The sequence below is a fragment of the Rhododendron vialii genome, chromosome 7a (genome assembly GCF_030253575.1).
Source record: "Rhododendron vialii isolate Sample 1 chromosome 7a, ASM3025357v1".
Taxonomy (NCBI): Eukaryota; Viridiplantae; Streptophyta; class Magnoliopsida; order Ericales; family Ericaceae; genus Rhododendron; species Rhododendron vialii.
Window position 1 is genome coordinate 18,575,253 of NC_080563.1, and position 25,540 is coordinate 18,600,792.

Sequence of the window (25,540 nt, forward strand, 5' to 3'; positions counted from 1 at the left end):
CCCTTTCCCGATAGAATTTCGATGATCCAAGCCGCTCAATGTGTTCAGAATGTGATTTTAAAGGTACTCGCGAGAAATCAACAAAAAAAATGAACGGAAAGGCTTCATCCGAGCAGTTTTTGTTATGTTTTTATCAAACGGTTCAAATAAAAACTACTCAAATCAAGCCCTTTCCGGTCATTTTTTTGCCGATTTCTCACGGGTACCCTTAAAATCACGTTTTGAACACATTGAGCGGCTCGGATCATCGAAATTCAATCGAAAAATGGGAAAAATGGAGAGGTCCTTATTTTAACTAAAATAAGGACCAATAAGTAATAGAAAAGTGCATTAACATACACGCTGACCAATAAGTAATACACTTGAACCTGCAAAGAACATGTTGATATCTTCTTACCTGATTCATACCCTGGTCCTGAATGCTGTCAACTAATAATTTTGTCTTTTGAGCCCCAGGCATATGGTGGTTGAAAATTTTCAATCTTTGTCCATAAGTATGATCCTCATTTCAACATAAGCCTGCAATAACCAAAATGAGAACAGAAGTCCAATTAGAAATTAGGCGCATTGTCCTTATATAACATACAGTGGGCATTGAGCTTTCAACAGTTTCATTTGATATCAAACTGTAGTCAAGTCTATAAAATGTCACTCCCAAAATCTCGACAGAGATAAGGAGTTAGGTCAATGATCGAACAAAAAACTTCAATATTTATGAACTAATCTCTCTAGTAGCAGATTTTCAACAATGGTTAACAGGACATAGATAAGGAGTAATCTATATGAAGAATCCTTACAGTTTTCGTACTTGGGGAAAAAATTCCCAGGTATTGGATTCTGGCACCTCCCAAAATGTGCCAACTTGATTCAGCTTTGGGGAAAAGTATTTTAAGAAAAAAACTGCATAAAACTTGTTCTAAGATATGCATCAACAACTTTCAGTCCACATTGAATCCAAGTAATTTGTCCAGATGGCCCAATTATCTATATCACAATTATTCGGGCTAACATTTGCCCTCAAAGTTATTGAAGGAGTGCTTTAGATTCAAGATAAGAGCAAGTAGCAGACAAGTCAACGCAAAGGAAATTGAGTTGATTCTGAAGCAGATACTCATGCCAAAAAATAGTTCCACGGAAACAAGGTATAATAGTACCTCCAATGATTCTCTATTTGTCGAAAATGGGGACCAAAGCTTCTCAAACCTTGGTAAAGGCAATACACCCAACACTCTATCCTTGCTTGAACACATACACATATATATACATGCACAATAGTCCAAAACCAGACCGCAGAACGGGAAACCCAAAAGGATACCAAGCGTGAGTTTGGATTCAAAAGTTAAGCAATTAATTTTTTTCCCCCTCTTTGATTTTTTTTGTGAATTCATTTATTTTTTGGCCATTTGTTCCCCGTTTATTTATTGGCCTTTTTTCCCGTCAAAATCTAACAAATGCAAGATCTTTCCAAATATAAAGACCAAGAACAGGCTACCATTTCAGTTACGAAGCCAAATCGATAGCAAAGACCCTAACATGGGTTCATACGCACAGGCGACACCATGGCTAAGTAAACAGCACAACAACCGGACAAAAAAACCACATCAAAGACCCACCCAATCGACGGAGCGCACGCACCCCAACCACAAACAACAACCCAAATGCACCAACCACAAACACCCTCAAACACCCACACCGAATTCGTGGGAGCGTAAAAGAAGGCAACAAAAACCGAAACCACAGATCCCAAAACACTCACCTTCGAGACGACCTGACGACGATCCAAGCAAAAGAAGAAGAAGAGGAGAGGAGAGAAATCAGCAGCAGAAACCAACCATAGCCCACCTCTAGGGCACAACATCTACCAGCAGCGTACCAAAGAAAAAAGAAAGAAAGATGAAATAGCAACGCATGAGATCCATCCCAAATCCCGCGGCAGCTTCGGATGGCAAGTTGGCAACAGCTGGACACGGGTCAGGCTGCGCAGACTGACCAAACCACCCACGACCTAACCATGCGGACGACAAGTTGCGAGGGGCCCAACTGGAACTTGGCATGCCTTGGGCAATTGGTAAAATGGCAGAAATTGAAGGGCAAAATCATCCCAAATTGAAAAATGGCATCCCCAATCCGGTTCTTATTATTTAGGAGGATGGATATTAAAGATTTTAACTTGATCCAACGTTTGAAAATGTATAGAAACAGATGTACAGAGAAATTTGGATTCACAGGTCTTGAGCTCTGTCGTGACTCGTGAGTCATGCCACCACTAAAAATATCTCTCATTAGCAAATCGTTGACATTTGCTGTAGGGAAAAGTCTTCAATACACACTCATTTAAGGTGTGTACCATATGCACCTATTGTGTGGTTCATATTGTGCCACCTCATAAAAAATTACTTGTAGGACCGGTCATTCATAACATTTTATTTCGTATCGTAACTTTTATACTAAAAATTCGTAACTTTTCAACAATATGATTCGTAACTTTTTAGCAATAGATTCGTAACATTTTGAGATTCATAACATTTTAGTGTATTTTAATAAGGGTGCATATGATACACACCTAAATAAGAGGTGTGTATTGTAGCACTTCCCTTTGTGTAGAATCAAATCCTCTGTACCAAAAAAACTCATGTATTATTGTGTCGAGAAGTTTTTCGGTCATTGGATCTTGAGTTTTGAAAACACACACTCTAACGGCCAAATACCTTTTGGCACAGAAACCAAAATTTTTCGGCACAGAAAATCTGACCACACATTAGTCTCCAGAAAAATAGGGCGACGCCAAAAAGCCGACTTGTGCTGCACCAGCACTTTCTCTCTCATTCTCTTTTCAATATTTTCCCCCCATCGACATTATTGACTTTCTTTGTTTATTTGGTTTTGAGGGGAACACGTGGAACGCATGGGGAGTGGGTGCGTGCAAAGGGACCGGTTCAAGTTCAACCGTTCAACAACCATTCTGACCGGCAACCCGACCTCTTAACCGGCTCGGGTCCCATATTACCCCGGCTTTTGTCTGTGTTCTCCACACGAATTGTTTCTTTCTTCTCCTCCAGCTTTGGAATATCCAGCTAATACCACAACTCTTTCCGACGTATGTTATTTGTTCCCGATTTCCCAAAATCTCGTATAATATCTCTTTGCCAATTCACTTTTATTTCTGTATTTTCATGGTTTGATTCTGATTGTTTCTGTTAGCTTTGGTTTTTTTTTTTGATGACTGTAGATCTTTTGACCCAATTGTTCTCTTGCTTTCTTGTATCAAATTAGCATATGGGTTATTTATTGATTTTAATTTACGATTGAGATCTTCAAGTTTTGGGGTTTCATTTTTGGGTTTGAAGGGGATTTTGTTTAGGTGGTTGTTAAATGTGAGTGCAAAATTCGTGCTGGTTTGTTTGAAGGTTCAGATTTTTTTTTTTGATCCGCAAAGTTCAGATTGATGGTACTGATACCTAAGTATTTGGGTTTTGGGTTTCAGTTGGGGTTTTCCGTTTTCAGGTTACTGGATCTAGTATTCTTATGTTTGATTGTTGTAGTATTCTTATGTTTGATTGTTCTAGTATTCTTATGTTCTCTATGATATGAAATGGATTTTGATCGGTTGATATCTAGGCCATCCTACACGTGCACGAAGTTGTATGATCACAATCTGACCAATATCTGGGAACTCGTGGAATTTTTCCTCCCCAAATCATTCTTCGAGACATTTGAGCTCAAGGTTGGAAGAAATACTGTTGTGGGTGGTCAAAGGCTTCACGACCAAAGCCTGGAATTAGCCAGTCATCCACCATGGATATATTAGTAATCACCTTATGGGATTCTTGTTTTTATACATCCTAGATCTTTTATACTCCACTATATGGAGTATAATATAGGCTATTCATAATTTTGTTAGTATATAGCTTGATAGCCAAAGGCGCATTCCCGTATATGGAGAGTCGGAGACCACCAAGGAGGCAGGCTTGTGCAACTTTGTCTCTTGGCGTTCAGTTGACATTGTCCGATGAATAGGTTTAAGGTACCAGTTGGGGAAATACTAATTTTGATGGTGCTGGCATGGTGTGTATCCATCACCACCTTGGCTGCCAGTATTTGGGTCAAGTTTATTTCAAATATCTTGCAGGTTAGGTAGCTAGTGCTGAATTGTGGCGTTGCCGACCAGGCGACTATATATGATTCATTAATTTTTATTTCTGGCTAGCCACTGTGTATAGACCTCCGATGATTATTCATACATGCTATTAATTTTGAATCCTGGTTGGGGTCATATTTCCGTAATTATTGATCAAAAGAATGTTTCCCCTCCTACCTACACACACACGAAAAAAAAGAAGAAGCATGTTTCTCCCTAATGAGGTTTTGTTTACGGGAAAAGGGAGAAATGCAATGATGCCATCAATTGCAGCATCAAACCTGATCTAATACTATAATCGAACATAAACTAAGGTCATATGCAGATCCAAATTATGCTTTTCTTTTGTACTGAGTATGTGCACATACGTATTAGATTGATTTATGCAAAGAAGCATGATTCAGAAGTCATGGAGTTGTAGTTCTTACCTCTTGGGAGATAGAGAGGAGACGGGCAAGAGCTACAGAGAGGGGATTGACCAGAAGACAGTTCAATTAACCGCAGCAGTGCCACTAGGCTGTTCTTCTATCATTGAATGTCCAATAAGACGCTGCCCAAAAACTAACTTCAGAGCATGCGTGGGCTGTTGGCGGGATCACTTTGTATATGTGCTAGGAGCCTCAGGTTAAACCCTCCACATGTGGACAGGCAAAATATGGACAGAGGACGAGGATCCGAATCTATCCAGAAGCTAGTGAATACAAAGCATTTAATGCAGTGATAATGAATATCCTACCTAGATCAATTTTCTGGTCCGCGGTTGAACTGACTCTTTAGTGGAGGCTTGGACAGTTGACGATGAATTTTTATTTATTTGGTTTTTTACATCCCGTTGTTGGTTTTGTGTTGCTTTTGCTTTGCGCAAGACATTATTTTCACTATGTATTTGTTGTCAACCTCTTTGGCTGTTATAGGTTTTCTTTCCTGCAAATGGTCGCAGTATTTACTTTATGTCATTCCATTGTTTGTACCATTTAAATACTTAACTACCTGCTTGTACAGGAAGTTCTCAGCGAAAAGGAAGCAATGGACTTTTTCTTGAAGGGGATGAATGATGGGACATCCGAGTGCCCCTTTAATAGGCAAGACATCCTAAGATGTCCATTTTTAAGGAACATTAACAAGCCCACTAGCTTCTCATTCTCTGCGGTGAACATCCCTATTCCTGTAAGTTAGCTTTTGCCTTTCGAAATTTCTGCTGTTATGTGTGAATCGTTTTGTAATTCTAAACCATGCTTGATAGTTTGGTACTTAAAGTTTGTTTAGTTTGTATTTACCTTTCATTTAACCATGTCTTTGATCTGCTATATTGGTCCAATCCCACAAGACTTCTCTCATTTCTTTTGTTTCTTCAGTCAAGGGGAGCCAAAGGTCCAATTTTTGAAGACGGGCCCAACTTTGATAGGGCTTTTAAAATCTTTCATGGGAAGGATGGAGTAGTCCCGCTCTCGGAGAAGTCTTATTCTCGTGACAACAGCTTTGAACCTCAGCCTGCACCTCAGTCTGCACCTCAGTTTAACCCTTTAGCTGCAAAGGCTGCCACCATAAGTTTGACGGGATTTGGGCCAGGGTGGCCATTTGGATTTGATTTCTTCAATAAGAACCGGAATAATCAAAAAAAGAACTCCGGGTCATCGAAGAACAGAGACCCATCTTCTAAGGTAAACTTGTTTGACTGAATGTACATAATGCACAAATTCTTTTTTTGTAAGTAGGAGTGATTCGATTTATTTTGTGCTTTTGTAAGTAAAGGAGAACTGATTCAGTTTTCACAACAAAATATAGTCATAAGAGAAAGTCATTCGTACGCCCTCTTTCTCATATTGCTGGCTGTGGGTAACTCAACTTTGTAAGGGACATGCAATAAATGCTTGTTGCCTTGGGATTTTTTATTGGACTTCCAACATTACCCCTTATTCTCTACTTTTAGAACTATTTTTAATCATTCATGAAGAGTAGTGTATGGAAATTTAATCAACTTTGACATTTGCTTTGATATACAAAGTTGGAAAATTATTTAAAGATGTCTTGAGAATTCTTTGCTGTGACCATGCCCTATTTTATAGGAATTTCTTGAGTCCTGTGTCTAGATGTTCCATAACAGATTGTATCTTTCATGTGATTTTGGAAGTAAAAATAAGTAGATATATGTGTTTAGGCAGTACTATATTCAGATATATACATGATTGAACATTTCCCCAGCATGTTTGTATCCTATATTTTTGAGACGGAAAGTATCTGTGTGTCATCAGTGTTCGGTGTCCCTATCTATGCTTCTTAGATAGTAGCGGAGCTGTGTATGGGATGGGGGCTAGCCAAAGCACATGCATGCAAATTTTTATTTGACAAGACAAATCCTATTCTACAACTAATTTAGGGGAAAGGGGAGACTATTGGGGTTTGAACACTCACATGGTGCAAGGAGTATAGGGCGTCTACCACTTGACTGTAACTCAATTTGCCATATGTGAAGTGGAATAACACTCCCGATTAAAAAAAAAGGTGGAATAAGACTCTCATAGTTGGTTTAAAAATTTTCTTTTTAACACAAAACCAAAAAAACAAAATGAAACACCACATTTTGTTTTTTTAGTATACTCAACTAAATTATGGACTCTACTGGTAATATACTTAATAAATATTCAAAAGTTCATTTTTTTTTGTACTTTTTCTCCTCTTAGTTCGGCCCCTCCCAAATACAGATCTTGGCTCCGCCCCTGATTAGTAGTTGGAGACGTTGGGGACATGATAGGAGCACATTAGCATGGCAGAAGGTCCTTTAGAAAAATTGGGACAACATCAAAATTGCCATGGAAGCTTAGGTATTGGATATTTATTTAATTCTTGTTGCTTGTGTAGCTTCATGCTAATATTATTTGCTTTTCATCCTCAATTTGAAAGAAAAAAGTTAAAATCTAATTTGTATACCAAACATCTATGTCTTTTATATTCAATGTATCCGTGTCGCAATCCTCGTGTCCGTGTCCATGCTTCATAGTTCTTCAAGGTATGAACTGCGCATCCTGTTGTACATCTTTCAGGGACACGAGGCGCTGGGAAATGAGTGGTTAGAAACTGGTAACTGCCCAATCGCCAAGTCTTATAGAGCAGTCAGCGGTGTTCTTCCACTCGTCGCGAAAGCTTTTCAGCCACCACCTGGCATGAAGTTCAAATGCCCTCCAGCAATAGTTGCTGCCCGAGCTGCCCTGGCCCAGACTGCCTTTGTCAAGACCCTCCGCCCTCAGCCGCTTTTTTCTAAGATGCTCGTGATCGGATTGTTGGGCATATTGGCTAACATTCCTCTGGGGATATGGAAGGAGCACACTACAAAATTTTCTCTCTCATGGTTTGCAGCGATACATGCATCCGTGCCGTTCATAGCGATGCTTAGGAAGTCTGTTTTGATGCCCAAGAATGCTATGGCGGTAACGATTGGGGCTTCTATTCTGGGACAGGTCATTGGGTCTAGGGCAGAGCGTATACGTCTGAAAGCTAAGGAGGAGAGAGAAAAGGCAGCTAATGCAGGTGCTCATTGCGGCACAGAAGGACTGAAGTGGGACCCGCTTCCGGTCAAGGTTGCTGGCCCCGGGACGGCAGCCAACGTGTGTTTCTGAGTGTGCGATGGCCACCGAAAAAAGTGAGTACTACTAAGTAGTATTAGAAATAAAAGAGTGGGTTGAAAAATGCTACTAGGTGTGTAAAGGACCAAGATTTCAAGTTATGTATCATGATTATAATTCTTTTCCTTCTTTTTGAGACAAACTATGGAATTCATATGTACCGCCATCACTGTACTATTGAGATATTTCTCCAGTGGAAAAACACCTTTATTTCTATAACATATCATGGATGAAGCAGAATGTGCTATATGCATCGTTGGAGGAATGTTTTCCTATAGACGCGTCACCTTTGCAGACGAAGCAGATTTGTATGTGTTTTTGCTCTCATCTTAAGAAAATTGGGTTCGTGATTATGCTCTCAAATTGGTACTATGATAATCTGATGCAGTGATGCTGGCAGACTATAGAAGTGTCAGTTTTGTAGACGATGCACGTACCGGGTGTGGATGTTTTTTAGTTGTCACTGTTTGAGTTTTTCTTTGGTGATTCAAACTTCTATTGTTGATTTTGATAACTGAGAAAAGGAAGCGGGGGGCTGCTGTCCCCAAGGGGACAACAGCGTGCTGCTGTGCCCGATTTCTGATCCCACTCCGGTCTCGCTACAATAATCGGAATTGTTCACTTTGTAGAGCTCGTCGAATAGATCAACTATGCAAAAAATCAGCTTAATTGGATATCATTAAGTGCCTGATCGGAGCTCATATAACTCTCGGTCTATATGTTACAGTGGATTTGATCCAGTGTTTTTGATTCATTCTTTTCAAGATAAAAAGATTCTGATCAGGCGCTTAATGATATCCAATTAAGCTGATTTTTTGCATAATTGTTCTACTCGACGAGCTCTACAAAGTGAACGATTCCGACCATCGGAGCGAGACCGGAGTGGGCCCAGAAATCGGGCACAGCAGCCCCCGCTTCCCGCTGAGAAAACTCTTTTGAGAGGGTTGTTTGACTTGTGTCACATAGTTCTCGTGCAGGAGCGAAAGTGCAAGTGTGAGCGTGAAAGCGTCTTTGAAACACCTATCAACTTACAGAAAATTCGCGAAAGCAAGGATTGAGAGCGAAGAGGATTGGAAGTATGAGTGCAAGACATTTTGAAGGATAATGTGACCAAGAGTGTGCCAGAAAAGAGTCAAAATTGCACATATGGATATTTCTGCTTTTGTTTCTTGTTTGCGGTGGATTTCTCAAACAAGTACTTAAAAAATAAGAATCTATTTTCAAGCTTAAAGTTAATAGGCTTACGAAAATAATTTTTAATTTTTTTTTGCAAGGTTTGATATCATCGATATCTATCAAACAAGATCCATATTGTGTATTTTTTAATTTCAATAAGCTTATTATTTTTAAACTTAAAAATTACAAATAAGTACTTATTTTTTAAAGAGCAATCTCGAACACCCCCTAACTTTAGGCGGGTCGAATGGAGTTGAGACCAAATTTGAGTTACACCATTTTGAAGGGGTTATACCACCAGCACTACCACAAATACTAATGGGATTAAATTAATCATTATTTGTTTTGATTCAATGTTTAATATGTTTATCAAATATCTTTTCCGCTTAAAAATTGTAATATTCAGTTTCAATACTTAATTTTTGAGCTTTCAATTTAATCAAACACCTTAGAAAGGCAAAGAAGCCCAAGTTGAATACTTAATTTTTCCGAACCTACAGAAAGGCAAAGAAGCCCAAGTTGAGATTGATATTGAGATGACTGAGGTGGGCAAATGGAACAAGTATTTGATAGGCCACTTTCTAGAAGGGAAAATGGCCTACCCCCTCATTGTATCCACTGCTCGGAGACAATGGAAAGACCTCTTTGTGGCTGTCAAGCCTGATGTTGCTGGTTTTTATCTATTTGAATTTAAGGATGAACAGGCAAAAGTGCAGGTTCTCGAGGGAGGACCCTATTTCTTCTCCCAAAAATACCTTGTTCTTAAGGACTGGCACAGAATGATGAAGCCAGCCCAGGATCAGCCCACTAAAATCCCAGCTTGGGTCAAACTTCATGATCTACCATTTGAACTTTGGAACCAGGAGTGTTTAAGTAGAGTAGCTAGCACTATTGGGAGGCCTTTGCATGTAGATCAAGCCACAGCCAGGACTGCTAGACAGCTAGGTCTTCTCCAAACAAAATCAACTAAAGTTAGGATTTGCATTGAGGTAAGTGCTGAGCTTGAGCTTCCAGATGAGGTTACAGTTATTGTGGAAGGGGAATCAGTGGTAGTACCTATTGAATACCAAGTTCTCCCTCCCATGTGTAAAATGTGCCATGTGTTTGGGCACTCCACAGCTTGCTGTGCCAAAAAAACCTCCACCTCTTCACTACCACCCAAACCTGCAAATCTTGTTTGGACCCAGGTAGGGAATGGAAAACAAAAGGTTGGTCCCTGTAGTGAATCATCCTCACTAGCTGCCAATTCAACTCATCACCAATTAAACATGTCAACAGATCTCATTGTGCCTCAATTAGCAGAACAGGGTGATTCTGAAGATGAAGTGTTGGAAGTCCTAGAAGGAGTAGTAAGTAGCACTCATGAGGCAGGCTCTAATAATCCACTCACTTCTACCACTTTACTTATCAGACAAGATTCAACTCTCACAGATACATTAAAGAATGGCAGTTCTAATGAAGTGAATTGCTCTGATCCTATGGAGGTGGAAAGGGTAATCACTAATGCTGAACTGCAAATAACCCCAACTCCCGAACCACCTGACCTTCAAGACTTGGGAGACAGGGAGAAAGCTGCCGAGTTGGCTTCTATTGAAAGCATGGATACTTATCAGTCTCTATCCAAGTCTGCCAGGAAAAGATGGAGGAAACAAGTTAGGGAGCAGTCAGCATGTTCCCTAAACAGTGGAGGGAATTAGCTCACTCATATCCTTTTTGTTTGGGCAATTTTAATACTTCCATTTCTGCCATTTGCATATCTTTTGTTGCTTAGAAACTTGTTTTAATGACTTTACAACCTCTTAACATTGGTTTTTGGAATATTAGGGGTCTTAATGATCCAATCAAGCAAAAAGAGGCTAAAAGTTTTGTAAACAACTATAAGCTCTCTCTTTTGGGGTTGTTGGAGCATAAAATAAAGGAGGTCTGGGCTGCCAAAATAATGAAATTTGTCTGTCCTCAATGGAATTTTGTGAACAACTATCCTCAAGCTCCCATTGGCAGGATCTTTGTGTGTTGGAATCCTAATGTGATGCGTGTCCAAGTATTAGACCAATCTGACCAATTTATGCATTGTGAGGTTCAGCCTAAGTGTGGAGGGTCACCCTTTTTTGCAACTTTTGTGTATGGGGCTAACTGCCATATAGATAGGTAGGCATTATGGTCTAGCCTCTGCCAGCTTAGCTCTTCATCCCCTTGGATAGTTCTAGGGGACTTTAATGCCATCAGGTTCCCTAATGAGAAGTTTAGGGGTGATACTAGCTGGCCCTCTCATATGGATGAGTTCAATCATTGTTTGTATGCATTAGAACTGGATGATCTGAGGTATACATGATGTTTTTTAACTTGGGCCAACAAGCAAGACCCTTCCCACTTTGTCAGTACAAAGTTGGATAGGGCCTTAGTCAATGGGCATTGGATGAAAGCTTTTAGCTTTTCTTCTGCTCATTTTCCCTCTCCGGGGGTTTCCGATCACTCCCCAGCCATTGTGTGCATCTCCCCTAGTCCTTGGAATTCCCCTAAACCCTTTAAATTTTTTGACTTCCTGGCTGATCATCCTCAGTTCCTTATAGTAGTTCAGAAAGTTTGGAGGAGAGTGATCCTTGGGAATTCCATGTTTTGTGTATGTGAGAAACTCAAATTTCTGCAAAAAAGAGCTTAAACAACTCAACACCAGGGAGTTTAGTGATATCTCTAAAAGGGCTGTTGAATTTAGACAACAACTTGAGATTCTGCAGAGAGAATTGGGAACTCATCCCTCTAATCCTTCCATCATAACCCAGGAAAGAGTGGTACATAGACAACTCCTCACTTTATTAAGGGCTGAGGAAAGCTTGGCCAAACAAAAATCAAGAATTCAATGGCTTAAACTTGGGGACCAATGTACTTCTTATTTCTTAAAGCTATGAGCAACATTCGAAATAGGAGTAAGATTACCAGTCTGGTGCTTGATGATGGATCTCTCATACATGATATTGAGGATATCAAGACAAGCTTTGTTAATTTTTATACTAATTTACTTGGTTCACCTCATTCTACTCCTTACCAGGGGCATTCTAGGATTCATCAGGTAGTCAGTAGGGAGCTAACCGATAGTCAAAAGGTTGCCATGATTGCTGAGGTTTCTGACCTTGAAATTAAGGACACCTTTTGGTCCCTTAATCCTACTAAGGCCCCTGGTCCTGATGGTTATAATGCTGGGTTTTTCAGAAAAACTTGGTCTATCATTGGTTATGAGGTCACTGCAGCTGTTAAAGCATTCTTTAGGTCTAGCCAGTTGCTTACTAAGGCAAATTCTACCCTTGTTGCACTTGTTCCTAAGGTCCCTAATCCATCAAAAGTTGGGGACTTTAGGCCCATTTCTTGCTGTAATACTATTTACAAATGTATCTCTAGGATACTTGCTAGAAGATTACAGGTTGCCCTCCCTATGTTAATTGATCCTGTGCAATCAGGTTTTGTTAAAGGTAGGAGGATTGCTGATAATATTTTCCTTACTCAGGAACTCATGAGAGGATACCATAAATCCTCATCCACTCCTAGGTGTGCTATGAAGGTAGACATTATGAAGACATACGATAATGTTAGATGGGAATTTCTCTGAGATGTCCTCTCTTCCATGAACTTCCATCCCACAATGATTAAGTGGCTTCAGGCTTGTGTTACCACTGCTAATTATTCTCTCAGCATCAATGGGGAAGTCACTGGTTACATTAGAGGGAAAAAAGGACTAAGACAGGGGATCCTTTGTCCTCTTACCTATTCGTAATTGTGATGGAAGTTCTCACCTGTCTTCTGAGAGAGAAATCACTTCTGCATGATTTTCATTATCATTGGAGATGTGGTCGTGCCAATTTGATCAACCTTTGCTTTGCTGATGACCTTATGATCTTTTGCAAAGGGGAACTGACCTCAATTAATCATATCCAGAATGCTCTCTCTGAGTTTCAAACTCTGTCAGGACTCTCACCTAGCCCTGGAAAAAGTAGTATCTATTTCTCTGGGGTTAACACAAGCACTAGATTGGCAATCTTAGAGGTCTTAGGATTCAAGGAAGGCACATTGCCTGTCAGATATCTTGGGGTACCACTTCTCTCTACCAAACTCAAGGCCTCTGACTGCCATCGTCTAGTTGATAGCATTATTGCTAAAACTAAGACATGGACAAACAGGGACCTCACATATGCTGGCAGGGTTCAGTTAATCAAGAATGTCCTCTTCTCCATTCAAACATATTGGTCTTCCTTGTTCATAATTCCTAGAAAGGTGATTAAGGAAGTGGAATCAATTCTTAGAGCATTTCTTTGGTCAGGCCTTGATCTTAGGAAAACTGGTGCTAAAGTCTCTTGGGAGCACCTTTGTGCCCCTAAGCAGGAGGGTGGCCTTGGTTTCAAGTCAATGCAAGTGTGGAATAAAGCAGCCATTGCTAAACACATTTGGTTCCTTATTTCTGGAGTGGAGCAGTCCATGTGGTGTCAATGGGTCAAGTCGTACTTAATAAAAGGAAGGAATTTTTGGAACTTGAAAATTCCTGGAGATTGCACTTGGGTTTGGAGGAAACTATTGCAACTTAGACCCTTGATTCAGCCTTATATTCTTAGGGTGATAGGGAATGGTCATTCCACATCTTTGTGGTATGACAACTGGCATCCTCTTGGCCCTTTGATAGACAGAGTCGGTTCTAGTGTTGCTTATGACTCTGGAATCCCCAAGGATGCTATGGTGTCCTACCTCATTCATAATTCATATTGGGCATTTCCTATTATCCAATCTTTTGAACTAAATGAGGTCAGCAGAACCTTACCTCCTTTAGTAGCTTCCAGGCTAAGTGAGCCTGATCACTCTAGATGGACCCTCTCTCCCAATGGTCAGTTCTCAATTGCTTCATTTTGGATCAAATTGAGAACTCCCTTTCCCAAGGTTTTGTGGCACAAATTGGTGTGGTTCTCATCCACATTCCAAAATGTAGCTTTATCACATGACTAGCTATTCAAAATAGGCTTTCTACTGCAGATAGACTTGTACTTTTTGGCCTTAACCATTCTTCTCAGTGTAGTTTTTGCCAGGGAGTGAGAGTCATGATCACCTCTTCTTTAATTGCCCATTCTCTCAGCAAATTTGGGATTCCCTTTTATGCAAACTCCATGTTACTTGGCTCCCCAGACCATGGGCAGATTGGGTCACCTTTCTCTCTGCTGTCAAAGGCACCTCTCTCCAGGCTCTCATCACTAAACTGGTTTTTACAACTACTGTTTATAATGTGTGGATAGAGAGGAATGTGAGGAAATTCCAAGGCAAGTCCTCTTCTTGGGAGGTAGTTGTTCACAAAATTAGTTCCATGGTTAGAACAAGACTTTTATCACTGTCCAAACTTCCAAGGATTCAAGCACAATGGATTGTAACTAAGTGGAATATTAGTGGGAGTTAAAGCATTATTTGATTTTACTGTCTTTAACATTATTTGTTCCGCTTACTGTTATTACTACTATCTTAGCAGGTTGTTCTCTGTATTGGCATCCTTGAAGGTTGTTTTATATCTTATTCTCAGATCCATCTTTGTGTGTCCAGTTTTTGTGAGTACCCGTGAGATGTGTGATTGAACCTCAATTTTCTTGTGAGAGGAGGTAATATCTAGTGGGAGTCATATGGTGAGGAAGAGGTGAGGGAGTTGAGATCCACCCTGTTGCTTCTAGTTTGGTGGTTTAGGCCTCGAGGGAGTAATAGTTCAGCAGATAAAGCAATAGGGTTTTGTTGTTTTGCTGTTGCTACTGTCCCTTCTTTTGTTGCTACTTTTCTGCTAGATATTGGCCTGGCCTGAATTCTGCCTCAGTCTCTGTTGCTGAAATGCAGTTGGGGCAAATCTGCTGTTGTTTGTTGCTGTCTTTTGGCTGTTGCATTCTGTTTTCTTCACCTGCTACTGGCATGTCACTGTTGTCTGAGCCTGGATGGTGTATCCTTCGGCTCCAAGCTGCTGTTTATTGTTGAGTGCATCTGCTCCTGTGCTTGTCATGACTGATTGATAATCATATTAGCTTGTCAAACTCCATGTTCAGCTGGTCATGTTTGCTATTCATATCAGCATTAGTTACCTTCATCAATTGTGCCTACCCGAGGGGGGTTGTCCCTTGGGATGTTTGAGCCCTTCTGGGGGGCTTGTCCCTAGCCTCTTCTATCTGGTATGGTTTTGCTGTGTTCTGTGAAGCAAATCCTTGCTGTCGGAACGTATTGCTATTAGTTGACTAGATGGTGGATTTCTGTCCATTTATGTTATGTGCACTATAGCAGCTCCGTTCTGATACTGTTCTGTTGTTTACCGTGAAGATCTGTTGTGCTACTATTGCTACTGTGGTATCTCGCTGCTTTTGGAAGCTGGCAGCTTGTTGCTGCTACTGCCATTGATATCATCTTGCTGTTTAGCTGCTACAGCTTGAGAATTGATTGGCCGTCTTACTCTTTTGTTGGCATGAGGATGCTAGACGTCCAAGAAATGGTACCAATGCCAAAATCTTACATCCTGGTTGCTAAGGAGTGCACCAATTACTCCTTTTGCAGGGTGTTTCTCTTCCCTCTATTTAGAGGGGAGTGAAACATTCGTTTATTAGAATGCTTTGGCGCTTTGTAGCCACTTAGCCTAGGCGTTGTCAATTTTTATTTTTGTCATTTTTATTTTTTTATTTTTTTCCTCCTGGGGTATGCCCCTTGTAGGCTGTATATTCGGTTAGCTTTTTTTTCTATTTCAAGCTAATTTACCCAAAAAAAAAAAACACCTTAGTGTTACTTATTAGGTAAATTTCATATTTGAGAACCGGTTGTATGCTCTTAACTCTCGTTGAGTCATACACCTGCTAAAGTACAATAGAATTGGTCTTCAAAAAGAAATGAGAAGCGCGTAAGCTAATCTGAACGCTTTTCTGTTTTTTCTTTTCTTTTCTTTTTCTTTTTATTTAAAAAAACACTAGTGAAGTTTGACAAATGATACATTACCTATTTTGTCCACAATCCATCCAAACCAAAGTGCTCCCTTCCCTAAAAAAATATCTTCCCCAGGTCTCTTCCCTACCTTGAAAAGTCCAATGAACAAAAACTAAAGGCCCGCCCCTACCACCTCCGATCACCGGATGACACCTCCGGTGGCCGGAATCTCTCGCAACAGATCCCAACCCTACCCTTAATCCTCGATCAAACTAACAGCCAATGGATTCCGCCGAGACCACCGAGGAGGAGGAGAGCAAGGATCATCGCAACTCGTGGTTGCGTCGCTCCCTGTCCCTTGTCTTCTCTCTCATAGCCTTTTTGTCGTTCTCGTTTGTTCTAGGGTTTGTAGCTGTTTTCGTCGGGAGCACAGCTATTTCCAACCCGATCTCTGTTCCCTCCCAATGCAAGATAGTATCAAGCAGTAAGTTGTTTTTAACTCTCTCTTTATCCCTAAAATTTCAGTAGAAATCCATAAGGGTCTGTTTGGTTGGTTGTAAGAAGGAAAAATGAAATGTAACGATGACACTGTTATTAGTGAAAAAACTTCCACCTGACTGAGCGAAAGTTGAGTCCTTCTATCCACTTGCTTTTCATTTTCTTCCAATACTACAGGTTTTTTAGTGTACTGGTGGAGTTCACGTTCTAGGTTATCTCATGTAAAAGTGCGTCTTTTTATTTTTATAACTCAGGTGTTCGGGCCAGCTTTTGCGCACCTCAACTAATCCTTGGGGGATGCATACTTGTTTGCTGATGCACGCCCCCAAAAGAATGGGGGGGGGGGGGGGGGGGGTTGGTGTGGTGGTGGGTGGGTGGTGGTGGTTTGGAACTACTCAATTTCTCGGTTAAGGGATTATGATTTTGGAGTATGAGTTGGTAAGGGTCTGTGACTGTTAGTAGGAATACTCGTGGTCCCTGCGGTACAGCTTAGTAACTCATGACCTTACTTGTGACCACCACAGGAATTGTGGTTTGAGGATAGAATTGAAGGTTTGTTGAGACTATCGCCTCTCGCAAGGGGATGTGCAGTTTGAACTGTCTTACAGAGAGAAAAAAACTGCAATGGAGAATAGAACCTGGCATTAGACACAATGTCAGAATGTTTCAACTGCTGCAACTCCCTAACGCAAAATCTCCAAGGTTAATCATTAGTGTATTGTACCGCGACTTCTGATTCGGAGTCTAGTTGGTAGTTGAGGTCTTTAGGAATATAATGATGGCAGCAAAGAGGGTCAACATAACTATTCCTGAGCATGAGACACTGTGTAAGGGTGAGCTGGTCCACTGGATCAGCCCTCCTATAAAAGGAGGTTTCTTCCTCCCTGCAAGCATGCAATGTAACCAACAACCTTCTTCCATCAACTGGCTTCAAGAAACATGTCCAACTGGAATCTTTCAGTGTTGCCTTTACTGGTAGCAGCCAAATTGTTGGTGGAAAAAAATGTAAGAAATAGTGTAAGATGGGTGAACTAAGCCAGTACTACCTGAAAATCATTAATACATGACGTAAAGAGAACTATACCAATTTCCTACTGGAACGAGACACACTAGACCGTTCCAGCATAGGGCAAAGTGGTATTAACGACTATCTACATGCTCTTTTCTCTTTTTTTTTCTCCCTTATTTTGTGTGAGTTATATGACATGTTGAACATTGCATCACCATTTCCTGTGCTCAGTTCCATGTATTAGGCCTGTGAGGTGGCGCTGGCTACTCAGGCATAGTTATGTGTCATGGTTGGTCCCTTTATCAAGTCACGATGGAAGAGGCCTATGTCTGAATTGTCTTTTCCTCAACCTATGTGCTAAGGGGCAAACTTCAAGAAACAACATTTGGTACTCTTGCTAAGACGCATTTGATTTTCTCATTCTGGTTGAGTGGTCTCTATCTGAGTGCTCCTCCCTTGTTGGTAACGATTCACATGGCTTTGTATATGGTTCGTTTCAATGGTCCTCTAAATGAGCTTGTCCCTCTTATGTCTTCTAGTGCATTGTCCCATGGTGATGTACCCTTGACGCTTGTGGTTAGGTGGGACTCATGGTCAGGCTCAACCATGTATAGTGACCAACTTCCTCTATTCCAAACAAAATAATCATCTCAATACTCTATCATGAAGACTTTGTTCATCACGTAACAAAAAAACTTTGAGTCATGCAATAAAGAACAAGAAAGAGACACACAAATTATCCATTTCAATAATTTTTAAGTAGTGAGTACAATCCTCTGTGGTTTTACAACGTTACAGTTGTTGAACCTCTGATTCAATCTCTTAGTATTGTATTAATCCAACATCTGTTGAAGCTTGTGTTGAGTTGAACTGCTTGATGATTTCGTGTGTCAAGAAGATCGAAGGAAATGAGTTTAGTAAAGGGCCCTTGAAGATAGAGATTAAACTTGAAAGCTATGTGAGTTTTGAGATGTAGAGTGCTTGATGTGAAACTTGTAGAAGAATCGGCATATGCATAAGCCTTGTAGAATGTTTGAACTCTTGAAGGTGCTGAAGAGCTCTTGCAAGAATGGTAGCCAAAAGGTCTCATTTCTTCATGAATAAGAGTCTCTATTTATAGGCTCAAGGAGAGGGATGGTAATTTTGGTAACCCCTTCAATCAGTATCCTGATTGGTTTGAAAAGAGTTAATTTCCAAACAAGAAGATATTTGTCTCTTCTTTTATGGAAATCTCTTTAAATCAAAGAGCATACTTTGACTTAGGGTGGAAAATTGAGGGGGGCCGCACCTTTGGGCTAGCCCGATGGCCTTACCCATTTGGCCAACTAATAAGTCACCCTATTTTGGTGAGCCCATTTTTTATTTGTAGGCTTTGAGGAATTTTGAGTATGATCAATCAAGATCATTTTATTTGTCTTGACAATCGAATGGCAAAAAAGCCATCTAAAACTTTAGCGCCAAAAGTCAGCCCCAAAATCTCTATTATTGTCCTTTCTCGGACTCCTCTCAAGGCTGCCTCTTATTTCAGCCCTCCTCTGGCCAACGGCTCCGTAGTGCTTGCCATACTCCCTAGAAGGCTTCCCCAGCCCTTTGAGTCCCAATGAGACACATTGTGTCTTTGCCGTCATTCTATTGTATCTATCCTTTTTTTCTTTCCTTTTTTTTCCCCCAAGAATGGTTTTTCTTTTTTGTGTCGGATCTATACCTGTGATTAATTTGCTTAAGTTATGTCGTCCTCTGCCTTCACTGCTCTCCACTCTAGGCACCATTGGTTTCTAATTCAAAACACTGAATTTTATCATTTGCCCATTATGGGATACGAGTTTTGGATTTTGTGCCCAAATAATAGTGTGCCAAAAAGTTTTGAATTATTTTGTCTCCGCAGCTATGAGTGGATTTAAGTTATGAAGTGATGGAAGCTTCTTATGGCCTCCCCCACCTGCAATCTTATATTGGCTGCTGGTTTGAATTATTAGTTATGCGTCCTTAATTATTTCTTTATCTGAACTAACAATTTGCAAGGGCAGAATATTATGGAAGAAGCATATCGATCAGTTATCAATCTGACCGAGCTGTTGGCCCTCATTTTTGCACAATGAAAAATGTTTTCAAAAATTACTGATTTTACATGGATGAACAGTAGCATCAGTTGGATTATCTGACATCTACCATACCTGAGAAAAGATCTCTTTCTCAAAGTTAAATCGAATGGCATGTTTACTGGGTTTTGTTTTACATCTGAACTGACATCTCAGGAGCTGTCTTCTTTAATTAGTATGAGCCCAGAGCCCTATGGTAATGCGAAAGTTTCATATAGATTCATTTTCTTTGGTTGAATGTAATCCCCTGGAACAAGACTTTATGCTTCTGCCTATTATTCTCCCCCTTCCCCTTCTCTGTTTTCTTTTTTGGTCTAATAATGCATGAATCATGTTGTAGGTTTGGTTTATTTTTATGCCCGTAACTTTAGATAAGAGGTGGAATTCTTGGTTTAAAGAGCATATCCTATAGGAGAATGATTGAAGTCAGCAGTCACAAAAAAGAATGTTGAACTGGGGTAATTTAATAGATACAGATGGCTTATGGCTGTTACATATGCATTTTGACTGGGTGTGCCTTTATTTGTTGCTTTATTCCAAAAATTGGCTTCAAATTTCATGCATTATTTACGCAATCTTCTTTTTTTGTTTTTGTTTTCCCTTCAGGTGTGGATCTTAGGTCATCTAAGGTGTGTGAACTTGGGCTGCTCAATTATAAAGCAAAGCATGTGTTATACCCTTTTGAACGGAAGAAATTTCGCTGTCGTCATGATTACTATTGGGCTTCTATATTCAAGGTGAATAGCCATCTGATTGATGTATAATACTATATTCATTTTGTGAGTCCTTTACTCCTTTATCACAAATATTTAGCTATCTCTGAAGTTCCAATTCAGCAATACTTCAACTTAATTTGGCATACTGGTCATGATGCTATTTTGTTTTCAGTTATTGTTATTGTTTGTTTGTTTGTTTTGCATGTGTTTTAAGATTTCTGAGTATCAGTTACAATTTGTTTGCAAATTCTATTTTTTATTGGCTTTCTGGAATGTATGTCCTTGTAAGGAAAAAATTATATACTATTTGAGTTTTCTGCCCTATTAAAAATTCGAATCAGCCTCAAAAGGCTTAGTGCAAGGAACTTGGGTAGCTGAGCGGAGAGGGTATTCCTCTCATGTGGAGCATGTTTTGGTGGGAGACAATCCCTATAGTGGAATAAAATGTCTGTATCCTTTTGTTTTGCTTCTGAATCAGGTATTATAATTACAGGTCGAATACAAAGATCGTTCTGGCGAGACACGGGTTTCACTTGCAGAAGCTCCAAATGAGGCCCTTCCCCTTGACTGCAGGCCTAACTTTGGTGTTGCATGGTTAACAAAAGATACATTCAAGGTAGGTGTTGCAAACCACATGGTTGCTAACATTTTGTGGCACAGAAACAAACTACTATATTGATTTAAGGCTAGACCATGGGCCTTGATATAAATGTGTGTCGGTCATTGATTCTGTCAGATTTACGAAATGATTGTGGTCAAACCATTCCTGATCACTCTTTTTCAGTTTGATACAATGATGTAGTTCTGACATCCTTGCTGGTGTTTCTTAGGTGAATGAAACTTATGAATGCTGGTACACATTTGGCCTTTCCAAAGTGTACATCTATCATAATAGTTTCTTCAATTGCCATGCCAAAAATCCTTCTACGGTTGAGATGCTCAGACGGTTCTTTATCCTGTGAGTAGAATGAAGTATTTCCTATTGTTTATCATTTTCTTACATTTGTTTATTAATTTATCAACGTTGTTCCCTTCTGTGCACGGGATAACATATATCTACTGTTGTGAATTAATGAAGTATGAGTAAAATTAACTCAAATTATTAAAATTATGAAATATATGAACAAAGAAAACAAACAAGGACCAAAGCTGTGATTTTGATTTATCTTCAACACATAGTAAAGCTCAACTCCCCAGAAACGTCTCTCTGAAAATCCCCACCTCCTAGAATTTGTTTTTATTTTTAACTAGGAGAGAAACGCGGGAAGGGATTTAAATTGGGAGATTGGAGGAGCAATACACTTGTGTATTGTACTGATAGATAGATTTCCATGTCACAGCCCTTATTTACACGATCGATTCATATGGAAGCCTTTGCTGTTGAAACGGAGGCCAAAATCATGCAATAGTTGCAATTGTCTCTTTTGTTCCTTGACAACCTTGTTCATGACAGGTTCTTCGAGTGAGCTTCAAAAGGATTATGAACAGATGGTAAATTTGGCTTAGGTAATACGTCAAAGATGCAAACGAAATTCTTCAAACAGCGGACATCCACATCTCTCTGAAAGAGGAAGGGAAAAAAAGATAGCAAGTTCTGTGCACAAGTCTTCGACGATCTAATTTCAAGGAACTTTTGATTCTTAATGGTATTTGCCTTTCTCGGTGAGAACTCTGGGTTTTACCTATGTCTAGCACCCCACAGGATGGACTCCGATGGAGATCTAAGTCTGATCACATCACCTCCTGTCCAAAGAAATCTGCCGCTCTTTTCTCTGAACCTTTTCCATAACTCCGTCCCTTAGGAAACATGAAAGTCCAACCCAACATTTGAGAGCATCATTTGCGTACCTGTGTCCTCCTCTGCAAGCATATCTCCATCACCCTTTACCTTACAATTGATTTAGGTTCCTAAACTGACAGATAAACAACTCTTTTTTCAGCGAAGTCACATAGACTGGTTTTACTATGTTAAAGCATCCAACTCCAAACCAATTGGCAAAGAGTGGAGAGGCTGCCCAAGCTCATATACTAGTTTTTGGAGGAGATATTTAACCGATGTGGGACAAATCCCAATACTCCCCTGCACGTGCGACCCCTGACTCGCACGTGGAGAGGTCAATAAAGGATTCGGAACACACGAATCACAATGAAATAAAGTGCAACTATGGCACAAACAAAGGGGAAAAGCCTCCGAAATTCTAGCTCTGATACCATGTTAAAGCATCCACCTCCAAACCAATTGGCAAAGAGTGGAGAGGCTGCCCAAGCTCATATACTAGTTTTTGGAGGAGATATTTAACCGATGTGGGACAAATCCCAATATACTAAATGATACTTTAACTCACCAACCCATCTCAGGTCCTGATAAATTATGTTTTAGTCCATCTGTCAGCCACCTAAGCTGGAACAGTGGAGCCGGATAAGCAGCCAAGCTAGCAAGGGTACATCTTGCTTTGTGATGATTCACTGATGAAAGACGATAAAGCATTTTAAATTGAGTTTAGAAACTATGGCTAGGGGAAAATAAGTCAAATTACTTATTTTCCTCCCCAAGCAAACAACAAATAATCATAAGGACCAACCGTGGTGCATATGTTGCTCATCTAGATACATATGCCATCCTGTCCTGTTCTCTTAATTGGAAAAGAAATAGTTGTTGATCTCGAATCTGGTTATATGAAACTATTCTTATAATGGTTATAGGGCATCATTGACTATTGATCGAGGAGAATGTGTTCCCATACAACTGCGCATGGCGGTGTTTTCTCTCTTGTACGTGCCCTACTTTTTCTAAGAAGTTAATTTTAGGTAATAATATTGGCTTTTATGTTTGACAGGTCTCCTAGGATATTAGAATCCTGGTTTACCAGCAGGAGGTCTTGGTTCAAAAAGTGGGAAGCAATAGCTGGTGCTGTAGCTGGTTTTTCAACTTCCTTGATCTCCTTAAGCTTGATTAGATTTCTCCAACAACTGAAGTCTTGTTTGCCTCAAATCTGTGGAGTCAGGATGCTGACCCGCTTGAAGCAGGTGTCTTTGTTTGTGGCGTACTTCTCATTTGTGGGTTGGTTGGCGATCCAGTATGGGAAAAAGCTCGGCCTCCCAGAGATTTTCAGAGTACCCTAATACAAGGTAGCACTCGTCGTAACTTTATTTGGCAAAGAGTGTTTCTGGGTAGGTGTTCTGTTGTACTTAATCATACATAGTCAAGTGTGAAAACTGTTTTATGTATTGGGAACTTATGAAGTAGAATCCTGGGAGATTGGTGAAGTGCCCAGGGAAGTGCAGAGATTTGTAAGCTTAGGAGGGCAAGCTGGTCATGAAGTCAGCAACTTTGTTGTACATGTGAAACAGAATACTGGGGAAGATCTATTTTTGGCTCTCTTAGCCTCGACAAAAGAGGGTGTAGTTGTCCAAGATTTTTATGGGATTGCATCCCTGGATGACTTATGGTGTCCAAGTAAACAGGCTTCCCTAAGCTTGAAGCAAAGAATAAATGAAGCTTTCATTTGACATCGTGATGGAGGACATAGCTTACGATTATCGGCTTTGATCATGCCACTAGGCATTTGATTAAGACATTGCACAATGCTGTGAACACTTTGTCGCATCTCTTCGATACAAATACAGTAACAATCGTAGCGATCTCCTTTGGTACCTAAACAAGTTTTCATGCTGTCATTTTGCAGCCAGAACTTTACTGGAACATGAATACACGGTGAAATTCCTATTTTCAAATGTTTTAGTTAAAGTTCAATTCAACAGAACTCTGACAATAATCGGCAACACAGGTTCACGTCCCATTTACCTTGATGTTTCCATACCTGTGTTTGGTAAACTCTAATTCTCAGTGCTGATTAATCTATTCTTGACCCTTTCAACTCCATTGATTCTGCGAATTTGGTATTTGTTTCATTCCGGCAAGCTTTTATTAGCATGGATGGCGTTGAGTGCTTAATGTTTCTTCGAATAAAAACTGCAGTAGAAACACAATAAATGAGCAAAGTTTGAGCAAAACTATACCAGGAGGACGTCGGGTAGCTTAACCTGACACAGTATTATCAATTCATTCCATGCAAGATATGTTCGTTACATACGTAGTCGTATGCAATTAATCATATTTATCATAGTGTGTAAAACTAGTGCATGCCCGTGCTTAAAGGCACTGTTAGAACATTGGTATTCAAGAAATCGCCATGGCTCGAAAATCACTTTTTAGCAAGCTTTAATTGTCTGTTTTTAAAGGCACTATGCAATATAATCAAAATCAATTTAAAATCAATTATCCATTGTTACTATTGATGTTGAGAGGAGAAGCCAAATTAGGCCCAACTATTAGGTGAATGACCGAAAGGAGTAAACAAAAGGTAGTTTATATTTTTTTATTCTATTTAGGCATTCTTACAAACACCTTGAATGCAATATAAAATTTTTAGAGTTTCAAATGCCTAAACAATTTTCAAACCCGAATAAAAGAAACAATTACCAATGGGGTATAAAAAAAAGACTAAGGTCAAATAAAACTCCCTCCTAGCACAAAACTATCGAGTGCGAAAAAAAATTCAAATAAGGACAAAATTAAAAGTTTTAGAAAAAAAGTTAAGTGAAATGGGCAGGCGGTTAAGAATCTACTGTCAAGAATAATTGGAATTTGCTATCAGAAGCTTTAATTAGATGATTCTAATTTAATGCGAAAAGTAGAAGCCATAGTCTCATAGCAATAACCGCCATATAACCTAAAAGAAAAGAAGGGGGCAATGAACAGATGAATGCTATCGGTTATCAACTCCCTCCAATGTCGATCGGTAAAGCTTCCAGCGTTGGGCGGTTGAAATTGGTGACAAAGGAGGAGGGTTACTGAGAGGAGAGGCAGTGGATGAATCTGATGAGAGGACGAAAGAATAACACAGAGAAAGAGAAATTATGGACGTACTGGACAAACTTGTATTATCTGCAAGATTGTAATGCATAGTCAAACTCATTTCTTTATTTTGGATCACAATGCTTGGACATTATTCCAATGTTCTAACATCCTGCAGCGAAACAACCATCGATTGTTCGGTACAATCGCCTATGTTCGTACCATCTCTTTTAGTTAAGAATTTTACTAACAAGTTCTATTCATTTTTTCTGGCATGACATTCAATAGATAAGAAAGAAGGAGAGGACATCGGATAGAATTGGCTAAAGTTTCACGAATATCAAAATAATTACACATTGGTACCCGTGTGCCGCGGTAGTGAGTTTGATAAACACTAGAGGAGGACTAGTGCCGCCGGGGAGGTGGGTGTGGGGCTGTCGATGATGATATATGGAAGGGAAGGGGCTTGGGGGGGTGTTTGGTGGTAAGGGAGTGCCAAGAGAATTGTTTTCATTCA

The 25,540-nt window shown here is 39.9% G+C and overlaps 2 protein-coding genes across 6 annotated transcripts; both read left to right on the forward strand.

Annotated features, from left to right (window-relative positions):
* Positions 1–2,799: 2,799 nt before the first annotated feature.
* LOC131334882 (uncharacterized) lies at positions 2,800–7,979 on the forward strand. 4 transcript variants are annotated; one of them, XM_058370185.1, is made up of 4 exons: positions 2,800–3,097; positions 5,141–5,305; positions 5,494–5,799; positions 7,180–7,979. In XM_058370185.1, the coding sequence occupies exons 2-4, from the start codon at positions 5,165–5,167 to the stop codon at positions 7,750–7,752; spliced, it is 1,020 nt and encodes a 339-aa protein (XP_058226168.1). In that variant the 5' UTR covers positions 2,800–3,097; positions 5,141–5,164; the 3' UTR covers positions 7,753–7,979. The 4 variants fall into 4 exon arrangements, with proteins under 4 accessions (XP_058226168.1, XP_058226169.1, XP_058226170.1 ...); XM_058370186.1 differs by having other exon boundaries at positions 2,901–3,130; XM_058370187.1 differs by having other exon boundaries at positions 2,901–3,097; positions 5,145–5,305.
* Positions 7,980–15,854: 7,875 nt separating this feature from the next.
* On the forward strand, positions 15,855–23,561 carry LOC131333142 (uncharacterized). 2 transcript variants are annotated; one of them, XR_009201728.1, is made up of 6 exons: positions 15,855–16,327; positions 20,056–20,186; positions 20,659–20,781; positions 20,996–21,123; positions 21,619–21,811; positions 23,003–23,119. XR_009201728.1 is itself a non-coding variant. In XM_058367497.1 (5 exons), exons 1-5 carry the CDS (start codon positions 16,126–16,128, stop codon positions 23,286–23,288), a joined length of 870 nt encoding a protein of 289 aa, XP_058223480.1. In that variant the 5' UTR covers positions 15,855–16,125; the 3' UTR covers positions 23,289–23,561. The 2 variants fall into 2 exon arrangements, 1 of the variants encoding a protein (XP_058223480.1); XM_058367497.1 differs by lacking the exon at positions 21,619–21,811 and having other exon boundaries at positions 23,003–23,561.
* The last annotated feature ends 1,979 nt before the right edge of the window (positions 23,562–25,540 follow it).